General features: G+C 46.5%; 1 protein-coding gene across 8 annotated transcripts in view; it reads right to left on the bottom strand.

Annotated features, from left to right (window-relative positions):
* The window catches only part of GDPD4 (glycerophosphodiester phosphodiesterase domain containing 4), a 37206-nt gene extending 11578 nt beyond the window's left edge, over positions 1–25628 (bottom strand). Inside the window, exons 1-8 of one of the 8 annotated variants that reach the window (XM_085066754.1) lie at positions 15845–16002; positions 14826–14921; positions 10771–10919; positions 10422–10630; positions 9712–9815; positions 8860–8953; positions 3877–3936; positions 1961–2059 (exon numbers count right to left, since the gene is read on the bottom strand). In XM_085066754.1, the coding sequence (XP_084922880.1) occupies positions 1961–2059; positions 3877–3936; positions 8860–8953; positions 9712–9815; positions 10422–10604 (540 nt within the window). In that variant the 5' untranslated portion in view covers positions 10605–10630; positions 10771–10919; positions 14826–14921; positions 15845–16002. Of the gene's footprint in view, positions 1–1960; positions 2060–3876; positions 3937–8859; positions 8954–9711; positions 9816–10421; positions 10631–10770; positions 10920–10965; positions 10996–12067; positions 12655–14825; positions 14922–15844; positions 16003–25537 lie in introns of those variants that run through there. The other 7 variants (XM_085066763.1, XM_085066781.1, XM_085066735.1 and 4 more) reach the window with 7 other exon arrangements.
* Between the last annotated feature and the right edge of the window lie 778 nt (positions 25629–26406).

Genomic DNA, 26406 nt, shown 5'->3' with positions numbered 1-26406 from the left:
CTTACACCTGGAGGGTATCCTGCTGCAGATACCAGCAATTAACCACTCTCCCTCACCTGTGCTGGATCCACCAACCACCTCAGGACTCAGAGGAGAGACGTGTGCCCCTGGCCAGGCCAGGGAGGAGTGTGCCCCAGCCTGAGGTGTGCTCCTCACTTCTTTACTTTCTCCTAAAGTCAGCTGAAGGGACACAATTACCCTCCTCCATGAAGACATGATTGCCACTACTGATATGCCATAATCTGTGAGCATCTTCCTGTTTAACCCAATAAAAACCAATCCAATCCCATCCAGGCAATAGCTATCTCCACACCACACTGCAGTTAAATCATTAAACTAATGTCAATAAACCTGAGTGATAAAATGTGGTATTTACTAGCTGTGGTGTGAAACTAATTATTGTGGTATAAGAGAAGCAGATATATTAGATAATATTGCTGGACAGATATAGTCAATAGATTTGATTTCTTCAATCCTAAAGATTAAACAAGAAGATCATAAGACAGGAATCACTTCTATGCTTACCATGAATGCATGAATAAGCGTTGGAAACCAAGCAGAAATACAGACTCTGAATGGTTGTTGGTCTGACACTTTTTTCCTAAAACTAGGCAAATCTGAGAATTTGAAACCAGTCCATCATCTTCTCATGCTCATCAGAGTCCTGTGGCTAATATTCCAGCTAGAACTGACAGTTATTGAGGTGAATAAACCCCAGCTATCCAGATGCAAGCCTTTCCTGCTGCTTAGTGCTGCTGCTGGATTCTCTAAGCTGGAAGGGTTACAGAAAGCAGCAGTCACTGGCAGGTGTTACTGCAGGTGATACTCTCTGCCCTGGACACTCGATACCAGCATCTCTCAACCAGAGGCAAGATTCAGCTGTGCAGGCAGAGGTGCCATCTGAGATGTTCAGAATACCTGAGATAGATCTGCAGGGCTAATGGACATGACACAGTATCTACAAGATCCATGTCCTTTGGGAACAGCAATGGGAGGCCATCTCAAAAGGGCATGGACACCTGAAATAAACAGCAACTGTGGGGAACCCAAAGGCTCTTGTGTCTCCTTCTCCTCATCCACATCCCCTGGTGTCTGTCAGAGGGAGGAGAAGCTGATGGTTTCTCATTACCTTTGCCAGTGCATAACCCCATGGTCAGCAAACTGTAGACCAGGAATGTGCAATTAACCACACTCTACAATCACATCTTCAATTCCTCTTCCAGTCCATTTGCATTGCTCTCACAGCCTTCACAAGCACTAAGCCACATGGGGGAGAGGTAATAGACCCAATAGCGTAGAATCATGGAATTATAGAGTGGTTTGGATCCTGAAAAGCAGCTGTGTAGTCAAAGGCTCCTTACTTGTTCCTTCGCAATACAAATGGGGACCTGGATGCTCAGACACTAAACAGCACCAGACAGCTCATCTCCACCTTCAGATCTAGTGAGAGTTGAGGAGGCCAGCAACCATGAATGCTGACCTCCTGCATCCAGCATTTTGTCTCACCTGACACCAGCATTCTCCACCTGCTCCCCAAAAACTCAGTGCTCTCCTGCCCTCAGGAGATTAAGCTCTTCTGAGTCACAAAAGACTGAAATTGTGCTATACCTGCAGATTGGGATGAGGGATGAGGGAGAAAGTCCTTGCTCCAGCAAACCTACCAACCTAAGGGGTCTGATTTACCTGCCCTGGACAGCTGAAATTCAGCAGTACACCTACATTTTTGGGGAGGGGGAAAAAAGGGCAGTAACTTTCACATAGCTTGAAACTCAGCCTTGGGCCTTGGCTTCCTTTTCCCCAACAGGAAATGTTAAGTCATAATAAAAGTTTACTCAGAATACAGCCTGTGAACAAAAACCATGTGAAAAACACCCACCATACAGAAGATCTTCTGCCAGTTGTCACAAAATACTTCTATCAACAAGTTGCTCTTTCAAATAGACCTCCTAACCCTTCTTACCTGGAATGACAAGCGGACAGTTTTCTGGTGATCTCGCCAGAGTATAGCTAAAGCAAAGAGGCATGCAAGAGAGAAGCCCAGGACAAGACAAGTACCAATCTGGGGACGAAAAGAAGACATAAATCACCTTATCATTTCTGCATAGGATATGCCATCCATCTGGGTAACAGGCTAATTTAAGCAGCTTGATAAATTGTTTAGGATGCATGAGATTGACTATGTCAGTTCAGAGACAGAGAGATCCAATGGGACTAAAACCAAATCCACAATGCTATCAGTATGGCAGGACTGATTTCAAGAGTTGGATACTCAACTAAGTGAGCTCTCAGGACTCTCTCTGTAATCACTGGAGAAAGGAATTTCAGAGGTGATCCATTCCTGCTTGCATTATGATGGAATATGCTTCTCTCTCTCTGTTGACATAGATGGAGCCTAGCTAATCAGCTTACATTAAATCCCTAACCTGCAGATGGAATTCATCACTTTTAAACTCAGAAGTGACAAATTCCACTCAAAAGGGATAACAACACAACTTTCTTGTTTTATGAGCTGCTTTGTAACAGGCTTCAGCAATAGCAAACCCTCCCACAATTAAGAGATGAGAGTTCACTTTTTAACCAAAAAGGTGAGGAGGTATCAGCCAGTTCTTCAGCTTCTTTTTCAGTTTGGTACCAACACTGTAGTGATAGCAAGCTCTTCTTGCTATGTCACCTATCTGCTGACAATTAAAGGCAAGTAGCAATTGCACCAAGGGCCTACCTATTTTTCAGGGGATCTTCTATGGAACAACCTCTATCCCTTATCTCTTGCACCCAAGAATGCCTCTTTTTTTTTGTTCTTTTTTTTTTTTAAGTTGGTTTGGTTTGGGGTTTTTTTGGTGGGTTGGTTTGTTTGGGGTTTTTTTTTGTTTGGTTTGGGTTTTTTGGTTTTTTACAAATTGTTCTACAACTTTCTGGTTCTTCTGGAACCCATTTTTCAATAGTAAAGATCACTCAGTTTCCATTACTTAAATGAAGAAAAACAGGATCAAGCATCTGCATATTCAGCTATTCCCTCCCACTGCAGCCTTTGCAATTACATTGCATCCTACCCTAAACTGCATGGCTAGAGGAGCATTTTTAAATGCCCCACACAGCCTCAAAAATTACTTATGAAAGATTATTCTAATACATAATTTCACATCAACAAGTCCCTGACAATTTGTTTCTGTGTCTTCAAAACTCCAAGTGGCATTTCCCAAACCATAGAACAGAATTAAGAATTATAGAACAGTTTGGGTTGAAAGGGACTTTAAAGACCATCTAGTTCCAGCCCCCCTGCCATGGGCAGGGATGCCACACACTAGATCAGATTGCTCAGTCTGACCTTGAACATTCCCAGGGAACCATACAAAGACCAAAAGGCATACAGCACCAGGACACCTTGAAAAAGCCATTTTTCTCTTCTGCAGAGAGAGCAGACACTTTTTCAGTGTTGTTGGGGTCTGCTCTAGAAAATCATTGAGTGCTTTCTCATGAAAACTTTGCTTTTGACTTCATGTTCCCATATGGAGATGTGTCAAATATAGACATCTTCACCTGAATGAGTCACTGCAGGCACCTTTTAGAGTCAGTGGGGAAAAAAAAGTTCTTTTTTTTGAGTGTGATTCATCTCATCTTAATTTAGATGCCTATGACCAGCTGGATGAATTGCATCCTCAGAGGACTCATTTCCCTCCACTGAGTGCTAAGGGAGTTTGAGTGATCAGCTCAGGTGGAGATTTCATTTTTATGGGTATCTAAATCTCATAAGATTAACCTCTTCCCTCTCTTCCTTCTCTCCCGTAGTCTAAAAGGTTTTCTGTGCAAAGAAACACTAGAGACTCAATAAATTTAAAGCATAGATTAGAGTTACCAGAATGCCCTGACTCTCCCCACCTTGTGACTCCAGTGCAGGTACAGCTGCTGACCTTCTGAAAGCAAACACATCGCAAGGACCTGGGAAATCAAGAAGAGATTACATGCATCCTGGTGGAAGGTGGTGATGTGTGTCCAGTGAGGCACTTCTGGAATTATTTTTGCGTTGGGAAGTTACTTTACAGTAGGTCTTTCTGCACAATGTCAATGCTTGCAGGACAAGGGTATGGAGAAAAAAAGTTTATTGCTACAGTAAAAATGCTTCAGAAATGGCCAAGCACATGTCAAGAATGCCCTTCAGGATCAAATACTTTCCTAGCTAACAGATAATTGGGCACTTTGGGATATTGACTTTCAATGACTTTTCTCTGTGAGGAGAGACTCTGAAAGAGGAATGATGGCCAGGGTCAATTATCATTGTATAAACCAATACAGCACTAACCTTGACTATTTTCTATGCATTTGTTGTGATTAGAAGCACATCAACAATGGGAAAGAAGCCAGGGAATAAAAAATGCCTCAGAGCAGCACAAAAGTACAGAGCAGACAGCAAAAAAAGGCAATTCTTCCACATTAACCACACGGAATGCAAGAGACAGGCACATCTCAGCCCAGAGAAAAGTGTCTTGGAGATTAAATTACTCCAGTTTTTGGTGGCTGGCATGGTCCTTCCACCTGATGGCAAATTGAAGCCCCTGGGGAGGATTCTTGTGAGGCATGCTGCAAACCCCAGCCAGGACAGAGGACAACCTGAGATGCCTTGAATACCAAGAAGCCAAGGATGAGGCAAGTCAGTCCACAGTTCTCATGCAGAGTTTCTTCACATAGTTGCACACCTAAGCAACCAGTGAGTCTGGAGATGAATTTCACCAGAAGAAGCGCTTTGTTGCTGTGAAAATGCACAGGTCTATGCTCAGAAGTCTAAATGCCTGGAGAAACTTCCAAACCACAGTAAAGGATAATTTCAGGAGCTGTGTCACCAGGTATCAGGGCTGAGAGAAAAGTATCTGTTAGTGGACATCAGTGCTCCACTGAGGAGGATCATTTATGATGCAAGTGCCTTCAGACTGCAGCATAGTGGGATTGCATGAAAACAAGACATATAGATAGACAGATCTGGGGGAAGAGGGTCTTTTGTGCTGGAACACAACTACAAATTAATGTAGTTTCTTATCCATCTACAAACACATGCTCTTTCCAGGATCGTGCTGATTTGAAGCAAGATATAAGGCCAGGCTGGATGGAGCAACATGGTCTAGTGTTAGATGTTCCTGTCCATGACAGGGGGTTGGAACAAGATGATCTTGAAGGTCCCTTCCAACACAAACCATTCCATGATTCTATGATAAGCTCAGCAGTGAATACAAATGCTTCTTGGCATGTTGGCTTCCTTTAATGGAATCCTGCACCCTGTACATGACAAGTAACTGTGGGCACTTGGACACTCAGCTCACCTGAAGCATCTCTCACTTAGAAGTTCACAACAGCTGAATTCAGGTCCTTACATTCACTTTCTGGAAAAAATGCAGTAACTAGGAACTTGTCTGCTACCCCAGGTTCTTAGGGATGGAGTGTTGAGGTCACATTTTGGATTTCAGTGTCAATGTACTATTTTGAGTTCTCTCAGCCTATGAATGAAGAGGCCACAACACATCTGAACCTCTTTACTTGGTACAGCTACAAGTCACCTCCTCACAGCCCTTAGAACAAACATGGTTGAACTGCAGAGAGGCAAATATTATCTGTTGGGATTTGAAAGACTAAACAAGAAAATATTTTTCTTCTCTACTGAGCATGAACAGTTCTGTAACTAGACCCCTCAGCTTAACCTTTTAGCCCTAATGGGGATGAGAAAATTGTCTTGGGGAGTGAATGAACAATTGAATTAATTGAAATTGATTGAAAAAATTACAACGATGTGTGTGGACGGAAAGCATCTTTGTCTAGACAGCTAGTGCTTTCTTCCACAGCATTTTCTTCAGCCACCTGTGGCTGGTGGGCAGAAGACTGTATGCTTCAGCCGCTCACAATAAGGTCAGGGAAGCAGGCTTGCAGGTTCCAGTTGGGTGCCATCATTAAGAAAGAGGGTTCACAAGTAAACCAGACCAGCCACTGGTTGATATAAAATCTTTCTGCTCTAACCAGGGTATCAGGGTGCTCAGTTTTCTGGTGTGATGGGCTGTTCATGCAAAACACCATGAGAAAACATCACCTAGGTGAAGGTCTCCAGTCCTTCCTGCAACATGTAGAGATGGTCTCCATCCAACACTGTTCAACCAGAACTTGGGATATAATTCATCATGACAGAAACCTATTTGGCCATCAGTTGTCTGAAATGTATTAGAGCAACCCATCTATCATACAGTAACCACACTGATAGATTTATTTAGATGGGCAAGGGCTGAGTTACACTTACTAGCCCGTGAGGCTCCAAGTGTTTTGCTGGGTGGTCCATCAAAGCCTTCAGTGAAAGGGAAGCTCTGCAAACACTGGTAGAAGGGTGGATTCCTGGTAGAGTTCTTCTCTGAAAGAGTCCTGCTGGGATGAGCATTGCCCATCCACAGCTGTTACAATGCACTTCATGTTTTGAGATACAGGGTGCATAAGTGGTGGCAATGATAACTTTCCTTGCTCTCCTTTCCCTCAAGATCTAATCCCATCCAGGTAGCAGCCTCATGCCCCCAGCATGCACTGTTCAGCACAGATGCATGCAGCAGTCTTGCCACACAGGACATGGTGACATGGTGATGCAATCCAGTGTCCTCAGAAATACCCAACAGCTTTGGTTGGGTCACTTAACAGCTTCATTAAAGCAAGGAGTAAATGGACTTTCACTTCAGGGGCTGTTCCCAGAGCAGAGGAACCTCTGAAATGTTTCTCCTGCTGTCTGATACCATCCAGACTATTCGCATTCTTCCAGGTTTATCCATGCTCACTCTTCTGAGGAAGGCAAATGTGGGTAGCCTTGTTAGACAGAACTGAGAGGCTTGAGAGGAAGAGCAGGATGTAGCTACATAATAAAGAGGGAGACCAGGACTGAACCAAACCATGTAGGATACCAATTGCACCTCATATCTCCCATTTTCCTTTCTGGCTTTACTCTGCCCATCACCTACCCTGATAGCTTGCAGTCATCACATTCATGCTGAAAAATAGCTGAAAATACTCGAAGAAAGTCCACTGCTTGGACACTGGCTGATGTCTGGATCCAGACAGAACATGACCGACCTGACATATCAGCCCAGGGGTCTTCAGGCTCCTTAAGCCCAGAAAATCCTATAAAGACAGTTTCTAGCATGGGCTATGGTGAGTTAGTCTGATCCTGAGGTTGACTCCAGATCTACAGCCTGCAGAGGCACCATCTCAGATGTATCCATGTCATATGGGCATCTCTGCCAAAGCTCTGAGTTGCCCCAAGTAGCATTGTAACCACCAAACTCCACTCCACTCCATGGGAAAACCAGGTAGGCTTTGCTGAATAACAGTCTACCAGCCCAAGAGCCATCATGGTGTTACAAAATCCTTGTAATTAATTATTGCTGTTTGTGCCATTCAGAGTTCAGTCAGTCCACATCTCTTCTGATGCTCTTCATTGCTGTGGGCATGACCAAGCATCTGTCCTATTTATCACTTTGGGGTTTTACTGCTAGCGCTACAATAGAAGTACTATTTATTTGTACTTCATCAGGGAAAAAAGGACGCCAGAAACCAATTGTGTTAGGTACTGAATGGACAAAGCCAAAAGAGATTCCCTGTCAGGAGCAGTTTACAGACTGACTGCTTGATGACACATCAGGGAATGGGTAAGAACAGCAGGAATAGATGATAAAAGCTGGTTGTCTTGGTCACATAGGTGAGACAAAGCCATAACTTCACCTTCAGCAGCTGGTATTTCAAAATGAAAGTCGGAGCAGGCATGAGACTGATGTGGAGTCCAGTGCCTGGAGTTAAAGTGAATTATTGGCCTAAAATTCTGGATGCAGAAGGTGGAAACAGAGGTGCAAATCTGTCTTTATTTGAGAGCTTTCTTATGAGGGAAAGAACAGAGGAAAAGGATAAGTAAACAGAAATCTTAGGAAAAGATTGGGGTTGGTATATTTTCCATAACTAAAGCAGACATCAGATTAGAACTCTAGAGAAAATTTTGCAGAATTTGGAAAAGCGAAGATTTCAGGAACCTCTTTCAGTATAACCTCAGCAGAGTTTTGTGACCACAGTTATGGCCTCTACCTAGAGAAAATCCTCCAACAAAGCAGAGTAAGTCAAGTGATAAAGTTCTGTTTTCCTTCCTCTAATAAACCTTTTTATCCAGGATTAGAAGAATAACTCAGCTATGATGACGTATAACCACTGCTCCATGACTCAGAGCCCTATATTTCCCTGCTGCCAAAGCAACAATTTTTAGCTCCCCCTAAATCTAAATCCAGCCACTGCTGGCTCAGCTTTCCTTGGGCTCAAGGAGGAATTGTACACATTTATCAGAGGGAAATAATTGAAAGAAATCACAGAAACGACATCTGGCTCAATGTCGCTGTTGAGCAGCTAGCAGAGTAATGAATGCATCGGTTCTCAGTGGCAAGAAGGAATGATCTTTATTGTTTTGATTTCATCACATATATAGAGCTCTCAAAAGTCACCCAGATTGGTCAGTCAGAAGCCTTCCCCCAGGCCTGATTGGCCAGGCCTGCACTGTCCAAGTTCTGGGACACTGTTCCAAAAACATCCAAACTTTATCTTTATTTACAAAACACAAGAAAACTTCTCATGGGAAAACCTGTGCTAGCCACAGCTCAAAGAGCCCTGAGCTGAAACTGGTCACTTGCTGGTGGATATGGGGAGAAAGTACTGCAAACACTCATTGTGTTCCAAATCTTCTCCAGGCATTCACTGTCTAAGGATCATATGAAGGACTGGACTGAGCTTTGGTCTGACACATTAAAGCCATCACTAGGTTTACCTTTCAGGACTACAACTCAAGGTCAGCTTACAAGGAGCATTACTTACCAGCAACAGTGAGATGTATGCAAACAAGACTGCAGCCACAATCAGGATAAGAAGAGACCAGAGAAACCAGAAGCCCAGGTTCCCAAAATTATACCTAAAAATAAACCGATAAAATATTGTAAGAATGTTTTTCATTAGCACATGGACTAGAGGGAACCAACAGCCCTGTTCCTAGAAATTCTGAAAAATTCTAGGCAATAAAACAAAGGCAGGCAGACGAATAGCCTGTGCTGTAACATGCAAAAGTGATTAAGAGCCTCCTTCCCAAAATCCCTGATTGGATTAACCATCAGGCTAATACACATTATTATACCTTTCCTTCACATAATATTTGAGCAGCTTTAATTTAATTTTAGGGGGCAGGTTTGCATAACTGTTGCCTATACTACAGACGGGAAAGATGTATGTAAGTCCCTGACTTATTTCTTACTTTTCAGTCTGGAAACATGAAATTCTCATTCAGTGAGACAGCTGGTGCAATGCCTCTGATTCCAGCTACTACATTTCTTCAGGTGGAATGGGGAAGAGAGGGAAGGGGGAAAAGAAAGACTCAGAGAAGGAAAGAGTTATTTAGCCCCTTTCATTCAGTTTTTGTGACGATGATTCTCCCTGTTCTCCTAAATTCACACTTAGACCTAAAAATTGTAGCCAAGCAAAGGACAGAGCCTCAGCACTTCTGAAGTCACTGGACATTCAATCTGTATGCTGTAACCAAGAATTTAAGATGCCAGATCTTTGGATCATGACTAAAGTGCCCTGCTGCAGCACAGCTGCTCTGGAGGGTGCTCATCCCTTCCCAGTCATTCCAGTGATCTGCCCAAGCGGTGGGAGAGGAGGAAAAGATGTACTTACCAGTCAAAGCCATTGTAGTCATTTTTACCTTCACCCCATGTGTACAGAAAGACCAGAGAAACGCAGAAAGCTGCAACAAGCAATGGGAAAAACATGCATTCCCGCTGGAGAGGGAAAGGAAGGACAAGCAGTCAGAGCTATGGCCAGCCCAGAGCAATCAAATCAAATAGCAGATACTTTTAGGCTGTCCCTAAAAATATGTAGCTTGGTGTTGGAATTCTAACTGAAGTAAATATGGAGAGGAATTCCCTTCCTGTTCCTTGTAGCCAGGAGAATGTCCTCAAAAGCATACTCTGCACTACTTGTTTTCAGGGAAAAAAACCTCATGACTTCCCAAATGAACAGGATTTTAACTGCCCCACAGTAGAGGAAATTGCACCGTACAGCAACCTTCTTTGCAATTCTTACTGCACACCCAACCCTAATGTTACTTCTTTAATTTCATTCTATGGCTTTGAGATGTTTCACTGGCCAGGAGAGGTTGGTGCAAAGTCCACAATTATTAGCTGTATGGCGTCACAGACAAACTGAGCTTGCCAAAGAAACACAACAATTCATCAAGACTTGCAGAAAAATCCAACAGCCCAACAGATCCCAGCGTGATCCAAATGATATTGGGCTGGGATTCCCTGACATCAACCCCCTGCCTGCTCAGACTGCCCTGCCCCAGTGCAGAAATCCATGTCAGTGCTGATTTTGAGCTCACTTACCACACTGCAGCAGCATTTCCCAGGCTCGGTCTTCTCGCGCTGGTACCTCTTCCACCGGCAGCTGTAGAAACCAGCGAGGCAGGAGATGAAGGGCTGGTGCTCATACCTCTGCAGCAAGTGCTGGCGGACCACCTTCAGCTTCCCAAGATTGAGCCTCGGGAGGCTGCTGGGACTGGCCTCCATCTGAGTGGCTTTAGCTCATCTTCCTCCTGGAACAAGACCACAAGTTTTACAGGGAGACTGTAGCCCCCCTTTCCTGTTGGATAAGCTTTCCATGTCTGAAAAAGGAGAGAAAATTTTCCCAAGGGGATGCTGAGACCAGCAGGAAGTGATGCTGAGGACATCCCACCTATTTTTATATACCAAAGTGAGATGACCAGCTGAGAAGGATGGTCACTGCAAATCCTCTTAGCAGTCACTGGTGCTCCTAGTTGTAACTTAGGTGCTCTGAATCACCTTTGAGAATACCTCTGCCTCCTTTTGGCTATACAGGGAGTTCTGGGAAATAAATTCATTAAATTAAGCATAATTCAAATGATGTCACCTCTGCCTCTTTTTGGCTACACAGGGAGTTCTAGGAAATAAATTCATTTACTTAAGCACATTTCAGATTATGTCATATGAACCTGAGCCTAGGCTTAGCTATGGGAATTATTCAACATCACTGTGACCTGTTTGAAACCTGCTATCAGTTTAACTAGCTCATTTTGAAAAGGCACTAAACCCCCCCAGGTACAGAGCTCTCTTATTCCGGTAAAACTGCAGTACTGCAGAGACTGATCCCTTAAGAAAAAAATTATTCCCTAGCTGAAACAACTTTACTTGGCACAGGTTTTCAAGTGCAGAAAGACCAGGTGCAAAGATGTACATGTGGGAGATCTAATCTTAATCATAATTTAAAACAAAGAACTTGGTGGTAAATCACAACTGGTGTAGTTACAGTGAAGCAAATAGCACAGGAACTAGTGCTAGTTGAAGAGTGGTTCACCCAGCAGGGAGGGCACTGTCAAGATTTCAAGGAAAGGTTTAGGAAAACAGTTTTGTGTGGGCATGCAAAGAAGCCCCATTATACAGTTGTTCTTTAGAGTCGAGTTAGTCAGAGATGTTTTCCTGTTGTGTTAAAAAGTGCCACTGCATCCTTGAGTCCATACCAACCAAGTTCAAATCCTGGAACATCTGCTGCAAAGTCCCAGCTTAAGACTCAAAATTTCCCTGGTTTTTCAGATGTAATAATACTAATTTAAGAGGAAGAATAAACAGTTTTCTGCACTACACACATGGATTAAATGCACATATAAAGGGTTTGTGTTTGGAAATAACTCAGATCCCAGTGTGTCTTTGGAGAAATCAGTGCATAAATCCTTGCAGACTGACATATCCAAATAACTGACCAGTTTGCAGAAAGCACAAATAAATCAGAGACATCAGACACAAGTTAAAACAGAAGAGATGCTCCCCTCATTACCCTTTCCAATGCCCCACCCTATTGGCAGCTGGAGTACAAGGAAAGAGGATGGAAAAGAAACAAAAAGGGGGTTCAGTTCAGATCACTACAAATTATGCAGCGTTAAGAATGCCATGCCCTGAATGCCTTCCTGAGACAGTGTGTCTGTCCATGCAGGACAGCCTTAGGGAATCATACATACCTGGATATGGTGGGGTCAAGCCATCCCTAGAAGCTCAGCAGTACCAGATCCTGGCACCAGCAAGTCACCCTTAGTAAAAAATTGATGCCAATCTCATGTGGCAAGATGATGATCCTGCTCTAGAATTCCCAGAGCACAGCTGGGGGATGTGGTGCAGATGAGAGCTGATCCGGCTGGTTTCATCAGCTGGCCTGAAGTACACCTGGCATAAACCCAGCAATTACCAAGTTACAGCAGCCACAGCTTCTGAATATATTTGGATCTTCAGAGCTCTTACCAGAAGGTTGTCTCATGCCACAGGATTGCAGTATTTGTTACCTCCTGTAAGAATCCCCAAAATACGAGTTTCCTGTATCACCAAAGCACAGCAACCATTCTTGCTCAGCACTTCTCCTTCAGCAACAGGAATTCAGGACACTGGACTAAACCCATTCATTTTGCTGTCAGAGGGCCACAAGGTTTGTTATTCACATTCCCAGATGTGGGAACAAGGCTCACACATCAATATTTGTCTATGAGCACAGAGGATTTGATAAGAACACAGATTATGGGGATCCTGAAACACTGCCCACATCATCTGTCTGGCTACAGCAGCATGTCAGGTGTTAAATTTAGGTGTTAGTTTACCCCTCATGAAATTGCCAGTGATGGAGATCCCACCATCTTTCAAGACAGGCTGAACTAGTCCTAACTCACTTTATAATTAAAAGCTGGGGTTTTTTTCCCCAATGTCTTGTCTCCTGTATTACAGTTAAGGACATTACTTTGTGCCTTGTTTATCATGGATATGGTGAACAGCTTAAACTCTTCCTCTGTTACCTATTTCGTATATTCACATGTAGATGTCTCCCCTTAAACCTTCTCTAGCCTCAACAATCCCAGCTTTTCAAGACTTCCCTTGTAGTTCATGTTTCCTCCTCAGAGCATTCTTGTATGGAGTGCACAGTCACCTGCTGTTTGGGATTTCTGTGGCATTTCCCATGGGTTTTGGCACACGGTAGCCCCAGTCTCTCCAGGATACACCTGTTCACTCACAGCACAGGCTACTCGATATATGCAGCATCTAGTTTCTCTCATGTATCAAACATCATCTGGCCTTCAGCTTCTGAATGCCTAAATAATTCACCCCAGACTGACCCTCAGCAGCCATGGAAAGGTGTTTTCAGCTTTATCATACAATAACAGAATTTTTTTGATTGGAAGGGATCTCAAAGATCATTCCACTAGATCAGGTTGCTCAGAGCCCCATCCAACCTGGCCTTGAACATTTCCAGGGATGTGGCATCCAAAACGTCTCTGGGCAACATCAGAGCTTCATCTATGCATCAGACTACTTATGACACCACTACAATTAAGAATTTCATTACTTCCTACTTTAGTCTTTCCAAACAAGTCACCTCTCCAAGCCCAGAGGTTATTGGGAAAGGGACACTTCATTGCAGAGGAAGCTGGGGAAGGAGGAAGAGACAAACACAACCTCCTGTCCACAGCCTCCTCCACCAGCCTCTGGCTCCCCAAAAAACATCAGAAGAAGAGCAAAACACCTCTGTGTCTGGAATCCCCTGAATCTCCATTGATCCTCTTGTCCAAGCAGTATCGCCATGGCAATAAGACGTCTCAGTATCAAGAGATTCAAAGACCATAAACTGTCCCCTGCTTTGGGCTCTGGCTTCTGCTGGCATCCATCTGTCCCTCTTTTCCTGTCCTGTCCCTTTTTTTCTTACCAGAAACCTTTTTCCTCCTCTCCTAACCCCGCAAGAGACAGAACTGCCTCACTCAGCTGCTCCTCTGAAGTTTGCAAAAGGGCCAAAGAATCCCACAAAGGCAATAAACCTGGACTGAAATTTTGTCTTGTTGAGCACAGCATACCCAGCATATGCTGTCCTACCTCTAGCATATCTCCACTCAAGTAAATGGAGATATAAATGGAGACCCTATTGCACCTTCCAGCACCTAAAGTGGTTACTATTAAGTTGGAGAGGGACTTAAGACAAAGGGCATGGGGTAACAGGACACTGAGGGAATGGCTTCAGACTGAAGGAAGACAGGTTGAGATTAGATCTCAGGAAGAAATATTAGTGAGCACTTGTCCAAAGCAGAAACCATCCTGCCAATCCCCAGATCATGATTTGATCCAAGGCTTCTGCTCCCTCTGGGCATACAGGGCTCACCTAGCAAATGGGAGCCTTTGAGCAGCTCTGCCCCACAGCTCCAGGGACTGCTGGGTCTCTGCTGAAGAATGAAGCACAAAATGTGCTCAAGGCATTAGACAAAAAGTGAGGCTTGTGTGGAGATGCAAAGGAAGGAATTGAGAGGGAGTGGGAAGACCAAGGACGACTCACCAAATTTTAGGCTGCTTCACTCAAGGCAGTGACTCCTGAGAAGAGCCCATTTCCCTCTGCAGCTCCACAAGACTAATGTATTGTGATGTGTTTACACTGTGCTGTTGCTGGTATCAGCAAACAGTCCAGCACAACTCCTAGGACAAGTCCAGGATAAATCCCTCCTAGATGTGCCAAGTCCCATGTGAGAATGAGGAAGACAAAGACAGGCACAAGGACAGTCAGAAGAGTGCTTCTCAGTTCAAAATGTACTCATATCTCCAGGCACTCCATTCTTCTCTTTATATGTGTCCTTGCAAACAGGCATCACTCCTCCCCTTTTACCTCCACATACTCTCCCTGCCTTCTGCCCTCAGTTCATCTCCATGTTCTCCAGTAATTGTGTTCCATTTAACACAAGTTCTCTCCTTACATACCTCAGCCACCCTTCAGGTTCTCCATGACCCTCCATCCCATGGTTTCATCCTTCATAGTTTCATCCTTGGTAAGCAATTACCAGTCTGCTGCCACAGCTGGGATAAGGCAATTATAAGCCATAACAACAGTAGAATTCCCAAGGTCTGGCTGAAACTGCACTGCCCCAGACCACATCAAACACTGACTCATTTGAATTCACAAGCATCTGATCCTAAGAAAGATAATATCCCAGTATCCCTGGTCTCCCAACAACCACCTAAGGGGCAAACAACACCGAAACAAATGGCAGATGCAGAAGCCAAAAAACCAGTTCAGTCCTTGGCAGGACTTAGCAAGAGGCTTCACAGTTCTTGCATCTAGATTTGAGGCACGGTTCTCTTAAAATTCAGAGATCGTCTGCAATTCCTGCCCATCTTTACCAGGCAAAATTAAATGGATAGAGAAGAATGAAAACTTGCATCCATTCACCGGGAAAGCCATGGGAAAAAAAGAGCAAGCAGGTAAATATACATCAGTAGGATGCCAAAGTTTAGGACTCCTTAACAAGTGAGGCATGAAAGCAGTAACATATGTTTTTCTGCTCCATAAACCCCAAGGATCTCAGGTTTTTCCATGGCAGAGACTTTTTTTGCTTGCAGATAAGAGTCCCCATAGTCACAGGCAGTCAGAGAGGGCTGCTGCTTTCCCACTGCTTGGCAGAGAGTGAGGAAAAGCATGGGAAATCGCCTGGGGGGATGAGAGAGGAAGGAGGAGAGGAAAATCAGGAAACATATGCAGCCACACAGCCTGAACGCGAAAGCACTGCAAAGAGGAACCTGCTTGGGAGACCAATGTCTAAGCAAGGATTAAAAACCTGTGAACACCCAGTCTTTTTGGGTGCTGACGCTGGACCATTCATCTTCCAAGAGGCAAAGGTACAGCAGCCAAATTTGGCACTGCCCTATAGCTTTTTCCCCTGGGCCTCTTCAGCATTTCTCTCCTTTCCCTTGCATCCATCCAGGTGTCTCCCACACAATACCTTACAACGCGGCGGGTTTTAAGGCACGGTCGGCCGGGGGGTGAGGCTGTCCAGGGGGAAACACCCGAGCAGCAGCAGCAGCCCAGAGCCCCCTCGGCAGCGGGAAGCTCACGGCGGCGGAGCGGGCGAGCAGCGGGCGGAGCCGATAGCAGCGCGGCGGTTTCAAACCGGCCCGGGCAGCGCGAGTGGCCGGCAGCGGCGAACGGGAGCGGCGCGGGGGCGGCGCGGGGGTGGCGCGGGTGTTCCGCGGGGATTGTCTCGCAGGCAGCGGCTGGCGCGGGCAGCTGTTCGCAGGTGCAGCGGTTGTCCCAGAGGTTGTCCCAGATGTTGTCCCGGAGGCTGCCCCAGCGGTTAGCGCAGGAAGGGCACCCAGGCGCTCCAGCACGGGCAGCAGAGTCAGTTGCCTCAGACGCCTCGAGATGAGAGAGAGGACCAAGAAGGGATCTCACCGCTAAGTGCCTGCGGGGAAGGTGCCAAGAGGATGGAGCCAGGCTCCTCCCGGTGGTGCCAACCACAAGGACAAGAAACTGATGTGCAGGAAGCTCCACTTGAACATGGGGATGAAGTTCTTTACTGTTCAGGTGACAGAACACTGGAGCAGGCTGCCCAGAGAGGGTGTGGAGTCTCCCTCTGGAGACACTCGAGAATCACCCAATCCTCTGCAATGTTCTAGGATGGCCCTGCTTGAGCAATAAGGTCAGACCATATGGTCCCTTCCAGCCTGACCCATTTTGATTCCGTGATTCTGTGGGTGCAGGCTCTTTCCAGATACTACAAATACATTTCCCAGTCCACTGCAAGAAGAGAGTTAGGGGGGAAGAACTACATGGGTAACAGGAGTCTTGTGAGGGATACAGAGATGGTCATTTCCCAGCACCTGAGCATGGCCAGCTTCTCCTAAGAATCTTGATGGTGTAGAAAGACATCAGAAAGGAGTGATGCCCACTTGCCTGTTTCACTCTTTCCAAGGGTTTTGGAGAGAAAGTGAACCCTGTGCCAGGGGTAAGAGATTCCTTGAGCCTGAGCTGAGCCTCTCCAGCATCTGCAGTTCCTTAGCCTGGGGGTTCCTAGTGCCATCCCACCACTCTTTGGGACATCATCTCCTGGCCTTTCCCGTGGAACTCTTCCACAGCATCACACCACCAGAACCAAAGCAATAAAACCTCCTGACAAGCTGCCGATTGATCACCATCACCATGAGCTGCACACAGATCTTACCACTAGCCACAAAAGGCCAGCAGAGAGCATCCCTTAAACCTGCATTTCTACCCTACAGTCTGCCCAAGGCTCTTCATCACAGCCTAGGACCCCTTTTATTTGACTACCATCTATCTTCAGTCTCTTTTCAGGAAATTAATGAGGCGCAACCCAGGAAATTAAAAAAAGATCAAATAAAATAAAGATAATCATAATCTCCCTATGATAAAGAATACACTCGATATCCTCTCCCTGGCAGATGTTGATTATAATTTACCACTAGGACCTTCAGCAGTTTCTTGATTAGCCCTAATTATACCTTACATCTGGGATCCCAAGGAGTGGTACAGCCTGGGACAAACACATGCAAGGCATGTCTTGTGTATTGATTATCTGTTGGCTCTGAGGTGAAAGAACACAGCCATTAGCAGAAAGAAACAACAGGGCTTAACATGAGAAACAGTGAACAGATGTGGATATAGAAGGGGTTAACAAGGAATTACAGCTCCTGCAACTGCAGGGACACTGCTTCTCCATTCCTTTTGTTGTAGTCCATCTCTAACAGGCAGTGGCTGTAGCTTCCAAAGGCATTTGGAGAGATTTCCACCCAGGTTTATGCCCTATGTTTTGGAACATCCCATCACATTTTGAACAGACAAAAATAATCAAGCTAATTTCAAATAAATGCTGCCAAAATCCTGTATCTATAACACAGGGACTTATCCCCATCACAGAGGACATCCAGCAGGAGCTGTGCTGGGAATGGGTGGTGTGCCCTGCTCAGCCATAGGTGCCTCAGCTGTGGGTATATGCTTTCAGGCAAGGTCTTCTCAGGCAACAAATTGATTTTGTGGGGTCAATTTGAGAAGCCCTTGAGGACCCCCATGGCTAAAAATGATATGGGTTTGGAAATGCTGCTGCAGCCCCAGATTTCTAAACATACCCCTGCATGGTGAAGCAAGCCTCACTCCAAGGTGAGATCTATTCACCTTGAAACAAAACTCAACCTCAGCCATGAGAATTTAGCATAGAAAAGGCATCTTAATCCCTGGCTTTATTCCAGAGTGATCATTGTCGGAAATAAATCTGCAAAGCTGAAACACATTTTTGCACAGATCACACTTTTCCTCTCCAAAACCCTCCCCCAGCACTGTTTAGTGCCTCTATTTCTTCAACATACCTCTCTCAAGAGTCTCTCATGATCAGAGGACTGGAGCACGTCTCTTGTCAAGTCAAACTGAGAGGTGGGGCAGCTACTGATTTTAAACTGAAAGAGGGTAGGTTTAAATAGATATTAGGAAGAAATTCTTCATGTGAGGGTGGTGAGGAAGTGGTACAGGTTTCCCAGAGAAGTTGTGGCAGCTCCACCCCTGGAGGTGTTCAAGGCCAGGTTGGATGGGGCTCTGAGCAACCTGGTCTGGTGAAAGGTGTCTCTGCCTGTGGCAGGGAGTTTGGAATGAGATGATCTTAAGTTTCCTTCCAACCCAAACCAGTCTATGAATCTATGTTTGAAGCATGTTTGTCCCCAGTTTCCAGTGCCCAAGGATGACTCATTATTCACAACCACTTGCAGAAACCTTGTTTAATCATGCTTATCATCATTAGAAATTACAGCTGCTTTTCTTCATTTTCAAAGCACTTTGCAGGCTACATTAACAAATGTGTGCCCAGGAAATGATTGGCCAAGTCTCAGAGCATTTACAATGGGTTTTATACAAATGCTTTCAGCTTCATGAGGAAACAGGCAAGGGGAAATCATCATGTTTGTAAGAGGGTCTCAGAGTGCTACAATAGATTTTCCCTCTCGCCTGCTAGGAGCAAAATGAGTGTTTTGAATAAAGCTGAATAGCTGCTTAAAAAAAAAAAAAAGGAAAAAGAAGAGGTGGAGAAAGACTTTTTTACAAATGCCATGTCTTTGGCTGGACTCAGGCATGTTTTGATCCAAGTGTTCTTGGGTACATGGGCACTTTCCCAGCATTGCAGAAATGAGCATGACTGACAGGTATCTTTGGCCCTGCTGATGCCAGACCCCTCAACAGAGTTTTTCCTATGTTTTTGACCCTGATCTCCTTCATATACCTCATACATAACCCATTATCTCGGGTTTTACAGCACCTCTTACCTCAGTCTTGGGTTCCCACCCCACAAGGACAGAGCCCTTTGGGGAAGCTGGCATTCTTCCCCTGGGCAGCACAGGTAAGCAGAGGCATAAATTAGCCTCAAAAGGGATTAGGAAGAGCTACCTTCCATCTGTGACTACAGAGAGACCTTCCATCCCCATCCAGGTGCTGGTCCCAGACAGCAGCAGCGAGATGTCCATGTCTGGGTGTCACTTTGCTCACCCAAAGAGGGAATCAGGAGCATTGCTGAGCTTATACTTCCCCAGGTCAAGCCTGAAAATGGAGACTCAGCATGACCAGTTTGGGGCAACATGCTGCTCCCCACATATCAGCATGCTCAACAGAAGGGTGGTCAGCAGTGGTCAACAGTGAGTTTTGCTCTCACTGTGCCTGTGGTGCTGCAGTGTCCCCAGCAGCAATGTGTGCAGTCGTGCTCAGCTCAGCCCTGTGCAGCACGTGGGCACAGCCCTGGGCTCTGCCCCTGGGTGGCCCACAGCTTTCCAAGAAGTCACTCTCCCACCATTGAAAAGCCACCATTGTAGGGAGGCAAAAAGTGCTTCTACGCCTCAAAGCCTGCCTGGGCAGGAGGAGGAGGAGGAGTAAATCCCCTGGAAAAAAAAATAAAAAAGAGCACAGAAAGGAGGGAAATATTGCTTTGAAGATATAAATCCTACTTTGTGCATTTCAGCATGCCCTGGCTTGGGTCCCTTTCTGCTCCTGGGAATGCCTAAGTGGCTCTTAGTGCCCTGCTAAGGGGAGATGAGGAGGCTGGGATAGCATGGGGGATCCTCTCCAGCCCCACAGCCCCACCGAGAGCTGCACATCACCACAAGCATCATCTCCAGGGACAGCTCTGTCCCTAAGCCAAGAGGGAAGAAGAAAAGGGGCTTCCAGATAGCATACCTCAGCTCAGCAGCTCTGCAGAGCTCTATTCAGCCTGGACAAAGGACAGGGGCCCTGGACAGCCACTGTGCTGGAGACCCCAGTGATGGCCCTCCCCCAGGCTCTGGGTGTTAAAGTTCAAGCCTTGGAGCAAAACACCCTGCAAGAAGGGGAGGAAAAGGGAAGAAAGGATGCTTTCCATGTCACAACAGAAGTTTATCCATTTAGTTATTGACAGTGTCCAAATGCATGAGGGATAGCCAGCTTTTGCACCATAAGAATGTCATGCTGCTGTTCTCAGAGAAAAATTCTTTTCAACTAATTAAACACTACCACAATTCTGCAAAAGCCATCTCAGAAAATTCTGAACTCGTTTCAGAGCCAAAGGGTATTCTGACCCACAAATCCCCTGAACTAACCTCAAACTATGGGTGCAGCGGACCCATCAGTTTCCCAGTTCAGGGTTGTGCCAACAGTGCAAAAAGATCAGCAGGTGAGGACAGTGTGGCTCATTTGATTTCCATCCATCTGCTGGTGGAGACATGGAGTTTGCTTAACAAGGCAAGAAGATTAGCACAGGTAACTCATGGGCAGAGCCTTGATGGACCTTCTCAGGACCAAGGACACACAGCACTGTCAGATCTGCTGGACCAGCAGCCCACAATACTCACATCCCAGCATCCCGGAGGAAAGGACTGATTTATTTAGCTGCAGGGCTTGGGGTGAGTGTTTTCATTCCTCCCTTGGTCTTCCTGGAAGACTGGTTTGAATTGCAGAACCATTAGGGTTGAAAAGCCCTCTAACATCAAGTCCAGCCATTAACCCAACACTGTCAAGCCTACCACTAAACCATGTCCCCAAGTGCCACATACACACATTTTTTCCAGGTGACTCCACCACTTCCCTGGGCAGTCTGCTCCAATGCTTGGCCACCCTTTCAGTGAAGAAATCTTTCCTTACATCTAATCTAAACCTCCCATGGTGCACCTTGAGGCCATTTTCTCTCATCTTGGTACCTAGGAGAAGAGACAGACCCCCCCACCTGGCTACAGCCTTCTTTCAGGTAGCTATAGAGAGTATTAAGGTTCCCCCTCAGTCTCCTTTTCTCAAGGCTAAACATTCCCAACTCCCTCAGCCTCTCCTCATCAGGCTTGTGCTCAATCACCTCTGTGCTTGAGTGGTCACCCAGATGGCCCAGAACAGCCAGGAAATCGAGCTGGGCACAACCCACCCAAGGGCAGGTGTCTAAACAGGCCAGATGAATGGCCTCACACTCATCCAGAGTGCCAGAGCATGAGCCCAGCCCAAAATCAAAGGGCATTCATCTCTTGAACCCAGCAAGCCCTGCCAGTTCACCTTCAAGGAACTTCTGCATCCTGTCATGGAGAGGAAAATGCCACAGCTGCCAGGAGGTTGTCATCCTGTTGCCACAGAAAGGGACAGCCATGGAAATTCTGCATGTGGGGTGACATGAAGCAGTCACAGGGACCACAGGTGGTTCCATGGGTAGCACAACATATAGGACACCAACAGGCTTATTGAGGGCAGTGGTTCCCAACCCTACCATGCCTCATTCTCACAGAAGGGCCAAAATTCACACCACCCCCACCATCCCCCCAAACAGTATTCACCATGAATTGCAGAGGAATATAGAACAGGCCCAGCCTGGCAGCAGGTTGCCAACTGGCAGCAGGGAGGGAAGGAAGAGGTCACAGCAGCAAAGCACTAAGATGAAGGCTGGAAAATCTGAGGGATGGAGAAGATAAAAGGGTTGGCGTCATTCACCTGGATTGCTCGCAAGAAATGGGTTTTGCTCAATGAAAAACTTCTTAAAAGCTTTGCAGGCAAAGAGAGCACTCAGGACAGAGGCACCATGACCCCAGAGAACCTTTCTGACGGCTTTGAGGCATGAATCAGTTAAAACAATCACAGAGCAAAGGTTAATCAGTAGCAAGTACATCTTAAGAAATAAGTAGTCTTTTAAAAAGCAACCGCTTCTGCCAATTTCCCCCTCCCCATTTTCTAAAGTGTCTTTTCTTTCTCCAGCTCTGGAGACTTTCCAAAGTAAGGTCAGCGATTAAGAGCAGCTGCCGAAAGGACCAGACGGAGCTGGTGGCGGCAGCCGGGGCTGCCGGAGCAGAGAGGACCGAACCCGTAATTGTCACTGAGCTCAGTGCTGTAAAAGTGTCCCAGGGATTGAAAACCTTCCAGGGGCTTCCAGCCTAATTGGAGCAGATGGAAGCTGGAGAAACAAGGAATTGCTCACAGTTGCATTGGAGAGCAGAGGAAATGAAGCAGGAGGGTAAGGCAGCGACTGACTCTAAAGCATTTCTGCACAAGCAGTGAGACTCCAGCCTGAGTGTGTGGGACCTCAGTGATACTTCGAGCTGCTCCCAGCCCGTGCCCTGCTTGCAGATATGTGCTTCTTTCTTCTTGCAGCCAGCACTGGAGCTGACATCAGAACAGCCCTTCTGGGCAGCAGCCACAGCCTCATTCACACATGAGCTCATTCCCCCACCCAGCCCTGCCCTCTTTCCCTGCCTGCTGCTATTCTCGTGCTCCCTGCGGCTGTTATAGCACACTACCATCACAGCTAACCTCCCCCTGTCACCTTTCCGTGCAAGTATTGATGAAAGAAAAGAGCTGGCACATTGAGGTGGCCCTAAGAGATTCCCTTGGCACCAGACCTGCAGAGGATGAGTCCCAGGATGAGGTTTCTCAGTTCTCTCTTGCTACAGCAGCATCGTGTGCACTCACACAGACTACAAGTGCTCAGCCACCAGGAAGGACCCAGGCCAGGAGCATGGAGAGTCCATCCTGACCCTGACGGCAGGTTCTCTTCATGCTAAACACATCTCCCTGGAGACTCTGTCCTCCCTGGAGGCACCACAAAGACTGGCAAGGCAAACAATGACAGGAGAACAGGATCAATATGAGACCAGGACATGGGCGTGTTCATAAAATCAATGTATCACAGAATGGTTGGGGTTGAAAGAGACCTTCAAGATGAACTGGTTCCAACCCCTGCCATGGGCAGGGACATTTTCCTGTTCCAGCCTCTAAAATATCACTGTTTCTACTTCCCTCCCCTTTTCCTGGAGAGGGCAAGAAATGCAGTAAATGCCAATGTCCTGCTGGTGAGGAGAATAACAGAGGGAACATGACCAAAGACACCCTCCATTTACTGGGATTTTATAAAATGCCAAGCCCTCAGCCACCAAACAGCAGCCAGCTGTGAGTCAGGACTGCTTGCATGCTGCTGGGAGAGCAGTGTCCAGCACATGCAGAACAGGATGAGGACAAGGTGTTGAAGAAAGGAGCAGCTGCAGGCAGGTTGCCCAGCTCCCTTGCACTCTGTAGCTGGAGCAGAGGTGGAGCCAAGCCTGTGCACCCTCAGGACTCACCCTGCCACTAAGGCACAGCCCAGGGTGCATCACAGCTTGTGTCTCCAAGCTGCTCTACCCACACCAGCTCATTTCTTTCCTTTCAGTAAGATCTGTAACACAAAACATCTTCCCAACTTTTTATCCCACCTGCTCACCCAAAACGCAGCCCAAGACCCTCATTTGCTGCACACCACAGAGGTCTGTGGGGCAGTTCTACAAGCCAACACATAGGAGGTCACTCCAAGATGAGGTGCAGACCTCTTCCTGCAAGATATCCTGAGATGTGGAGTCAGGTTTGGACCAAAGCCAGGCTGTTGCTGCATGTGTGCATGGCCTTGCAGCCTACAGGGAACAAGCACTGCAGAGCTCCCTGCAGCCTGTCCCCCACGCAAAGCCACCGAGCTGGGGCTTTGCCAATGGGCAGGATCTGCTCCACACTGGAGCACATGTGTCTCAGCCTCTGAAAGTGTCTACACACAACCAGACAGGTCTGCCTGAAGGATGGCCTCTGGGCTTGCAAAGGAAAGAAGTGCACATTGTCAAAGGGCCACAAACTTCTAAAAAAAACCCCCAAAACAGCAAGTTTCTCTTTTATTTTGGCTGATACTTTATCACACAAAGTGAAACTGTATGGTAACAACTCGTACAGAGGTACACTGTGAGCTGCAGGCAGTCTCACAACAAGCTGACACCACTAAATTTAAAGAACTGTGTTTCCACCACCAGAAATGATACATAAAACACAAAAGACACCATTTGCTCACCTCCTTGGTCCAATGTTATGGCATAAGGAAGCCACAGGACTGGTCGTGAGAACAAGTTTGGTGTTTGTATTCTTCACAAGGATTTCAAATTGCCCTGAAAATCTTGCACACCTTTTAAACATTTCAATAGTAAAGTTATTAAGGAAGAGACAGCTTTGGCTCCCTTCACATTCAGAACAATTTTGAATTAAAATCCAGCTGATCTCATGGTACATTATGCCTTTTTTTGTTGTTAAATGCAGCTTAAAATCTTTGAGCACCTGTAGGAAATTATTTCTGTTCTCTCTTGTCCTTCCACTTGGTATCATCCCTCAGAACTTATCAGGGGAGGTGCTACATTGTGAGGTCAGAGTTCCCAGAGAAAATGTAGAAGTGAAGAGGAGGTGATGTCCATCACGGGCTGGACCTCCAACCAAAGTTTGCACTTTGCAACTTAAAGTTGTCCCAGTGCACTCCCCAGGTTCACATCAGCTGAGTGCCTTCACTCTTTCCTAGAAGCTAAAACGCCCCTGTTTCATTGCTAATTGTGGTTATGCCTACAAATAACGTGGAAGCATTCGGACAACAACAGCAGGCTAAAGCCAGGGTGAAATCCTGTTTCAGCTGCAAACAGAGCAGCTCTCCAAAGAGTTGCCCATCACAGCTCCCGGGGTGACATGCAGCATCAGGGCAGATGGCGGACCCCAGGGTTAGTTGCTTCCAGCCTCTCTAACCAAGTCGTGATTATTTACAGCTGCTCCCAGATGTTACCCTTTCACGGGTTATTTGTTCCTGAGTCAACCTCTCCCGTTCACAGGCTAGGCAAGCTCCGGGGAAGAAAGAGAGAGGCTCCTTTCTCCCTTTTACTATGGAAACAGCCCTTTATCCCAAGAATTGCAAATGCTCAGCCGCCGTTTCCCTCCCACCACTGCCCCGGCCACAGCGACCCCAAGAGCCTCCCAGGGCTCCCGTCTCATCCCAGCTCCAGCTATCCGCTCAACAGGTCACAGACAACTCATCCAGCTCGGACCCTGGGCGAAGCAGGACTGCTGAGCACCTTCTCCTCCCCAGCAAACTACCAGAAAGCCCCCCGCTCACAAATCCCCCCCCTTCCCTGCCCTTTTGTTATCGTTTCTCCCTATTCTCTGGGCTTTGTTTGTGGCCGCAGCCCGGGCGGGAGCCGGGTGGTTCGCCCGCTGTCGCATCCCAACCAGCACACACAGAAATGAGCAGATAACAAAGGAAAAGTGAACTAAACCTCTCCTCCTCGGTGCTAACTTTCAGGGCAAGCAGGAAAGGGCAGGCAGGGGTGAAGTTCAGCAGGCAGGAGCATCTTTGAGGGTTCGGAGGGAGGAGGGAACTCACCGCGCCGTGACGCACATGGAGAGGTTATTTTTGCTTTCCGCTGCACTTGGGTGGCTGTGTCCTCTGCTTGTGACACTCCGGGACGCGAATGGTGGCACCGCTGTGTGACACCCTGTATTAGACAGGCTGCTGGAGCTGGCCCTCCCCCGGTAGGAGGGGCCATGAGAGGCTTAATAAATTCAGTCCCCAAGGCTAGAAAAATTAAAATCTCATCATGGGACACGGACTGCTGCTCATCGGATGGCTCTAGGAGACACTGGGGACTTGGGGACAAACCTGGACTGATTCATTTATCCCTTGCCCACCCAGAACAGGAGAAGCTGGTATTCACATCCCACCGTGGCAGAATTAACTGTCCAAAAGATGGGAGTTGAGGAAATATCCCAAAGGAGATTTGGGAAAGATGTGTCATCACTGAGCCTCAGAACTAAAACTCCTGAACCTCCTCCATGAAAACATTTTCCATGGCTGTAAACCCCAGCCAGGAATCCACTGCACCAGGTTTCTGAGCAACCCCAGATGCAAAACTGCTTATTTAACTTGGGGTTTTGCATGGGTTTGGGCTTTAATATCTAAATCCTATTAGAGTTATGACTACATTTGAAGGGGGAGAGGGGACAGGTCAGTACAACAAAAGCAGGTTGTATTTTGTAACCTCCAATGCACCCTGGACTTTCAGAGAGGTAAAATCTCATAATAAAGTTTCTCAGGATTAGGCACAACCTCATGCAGCTCCTCCTGCCCCATAAAAGCTCTTTGCTGCATTGGAAACTAAACAATCATCCCCTCCAGCTCTGGAAGGCTCTCTGAAATACCAGTGGTGCAGTTCTTTCATCCCTGTGATTTCTCACATTGGGACTTTTCTTGTT

The sequence above is a fragment of the Lichenostomus cassidix genome, chromosome 1, assembly GCF_008360975.1.
Source record: "Lichenostomus cassidix isolate B80296 chromosome 1, HeHo_3.0, whole genome shotgun sequence".
NCBI classification, from domain to species: Eukaryota; Metazoa; Chordata; class Aves; order Passeriformes; family Meliphagidae; genus Lichenostomus; species Lichenostomus cassidix.
Note: the sequence above shows the minus strand (reverse complement) of the source record. Positions and strands in the feature narration are given on the sequence as shown.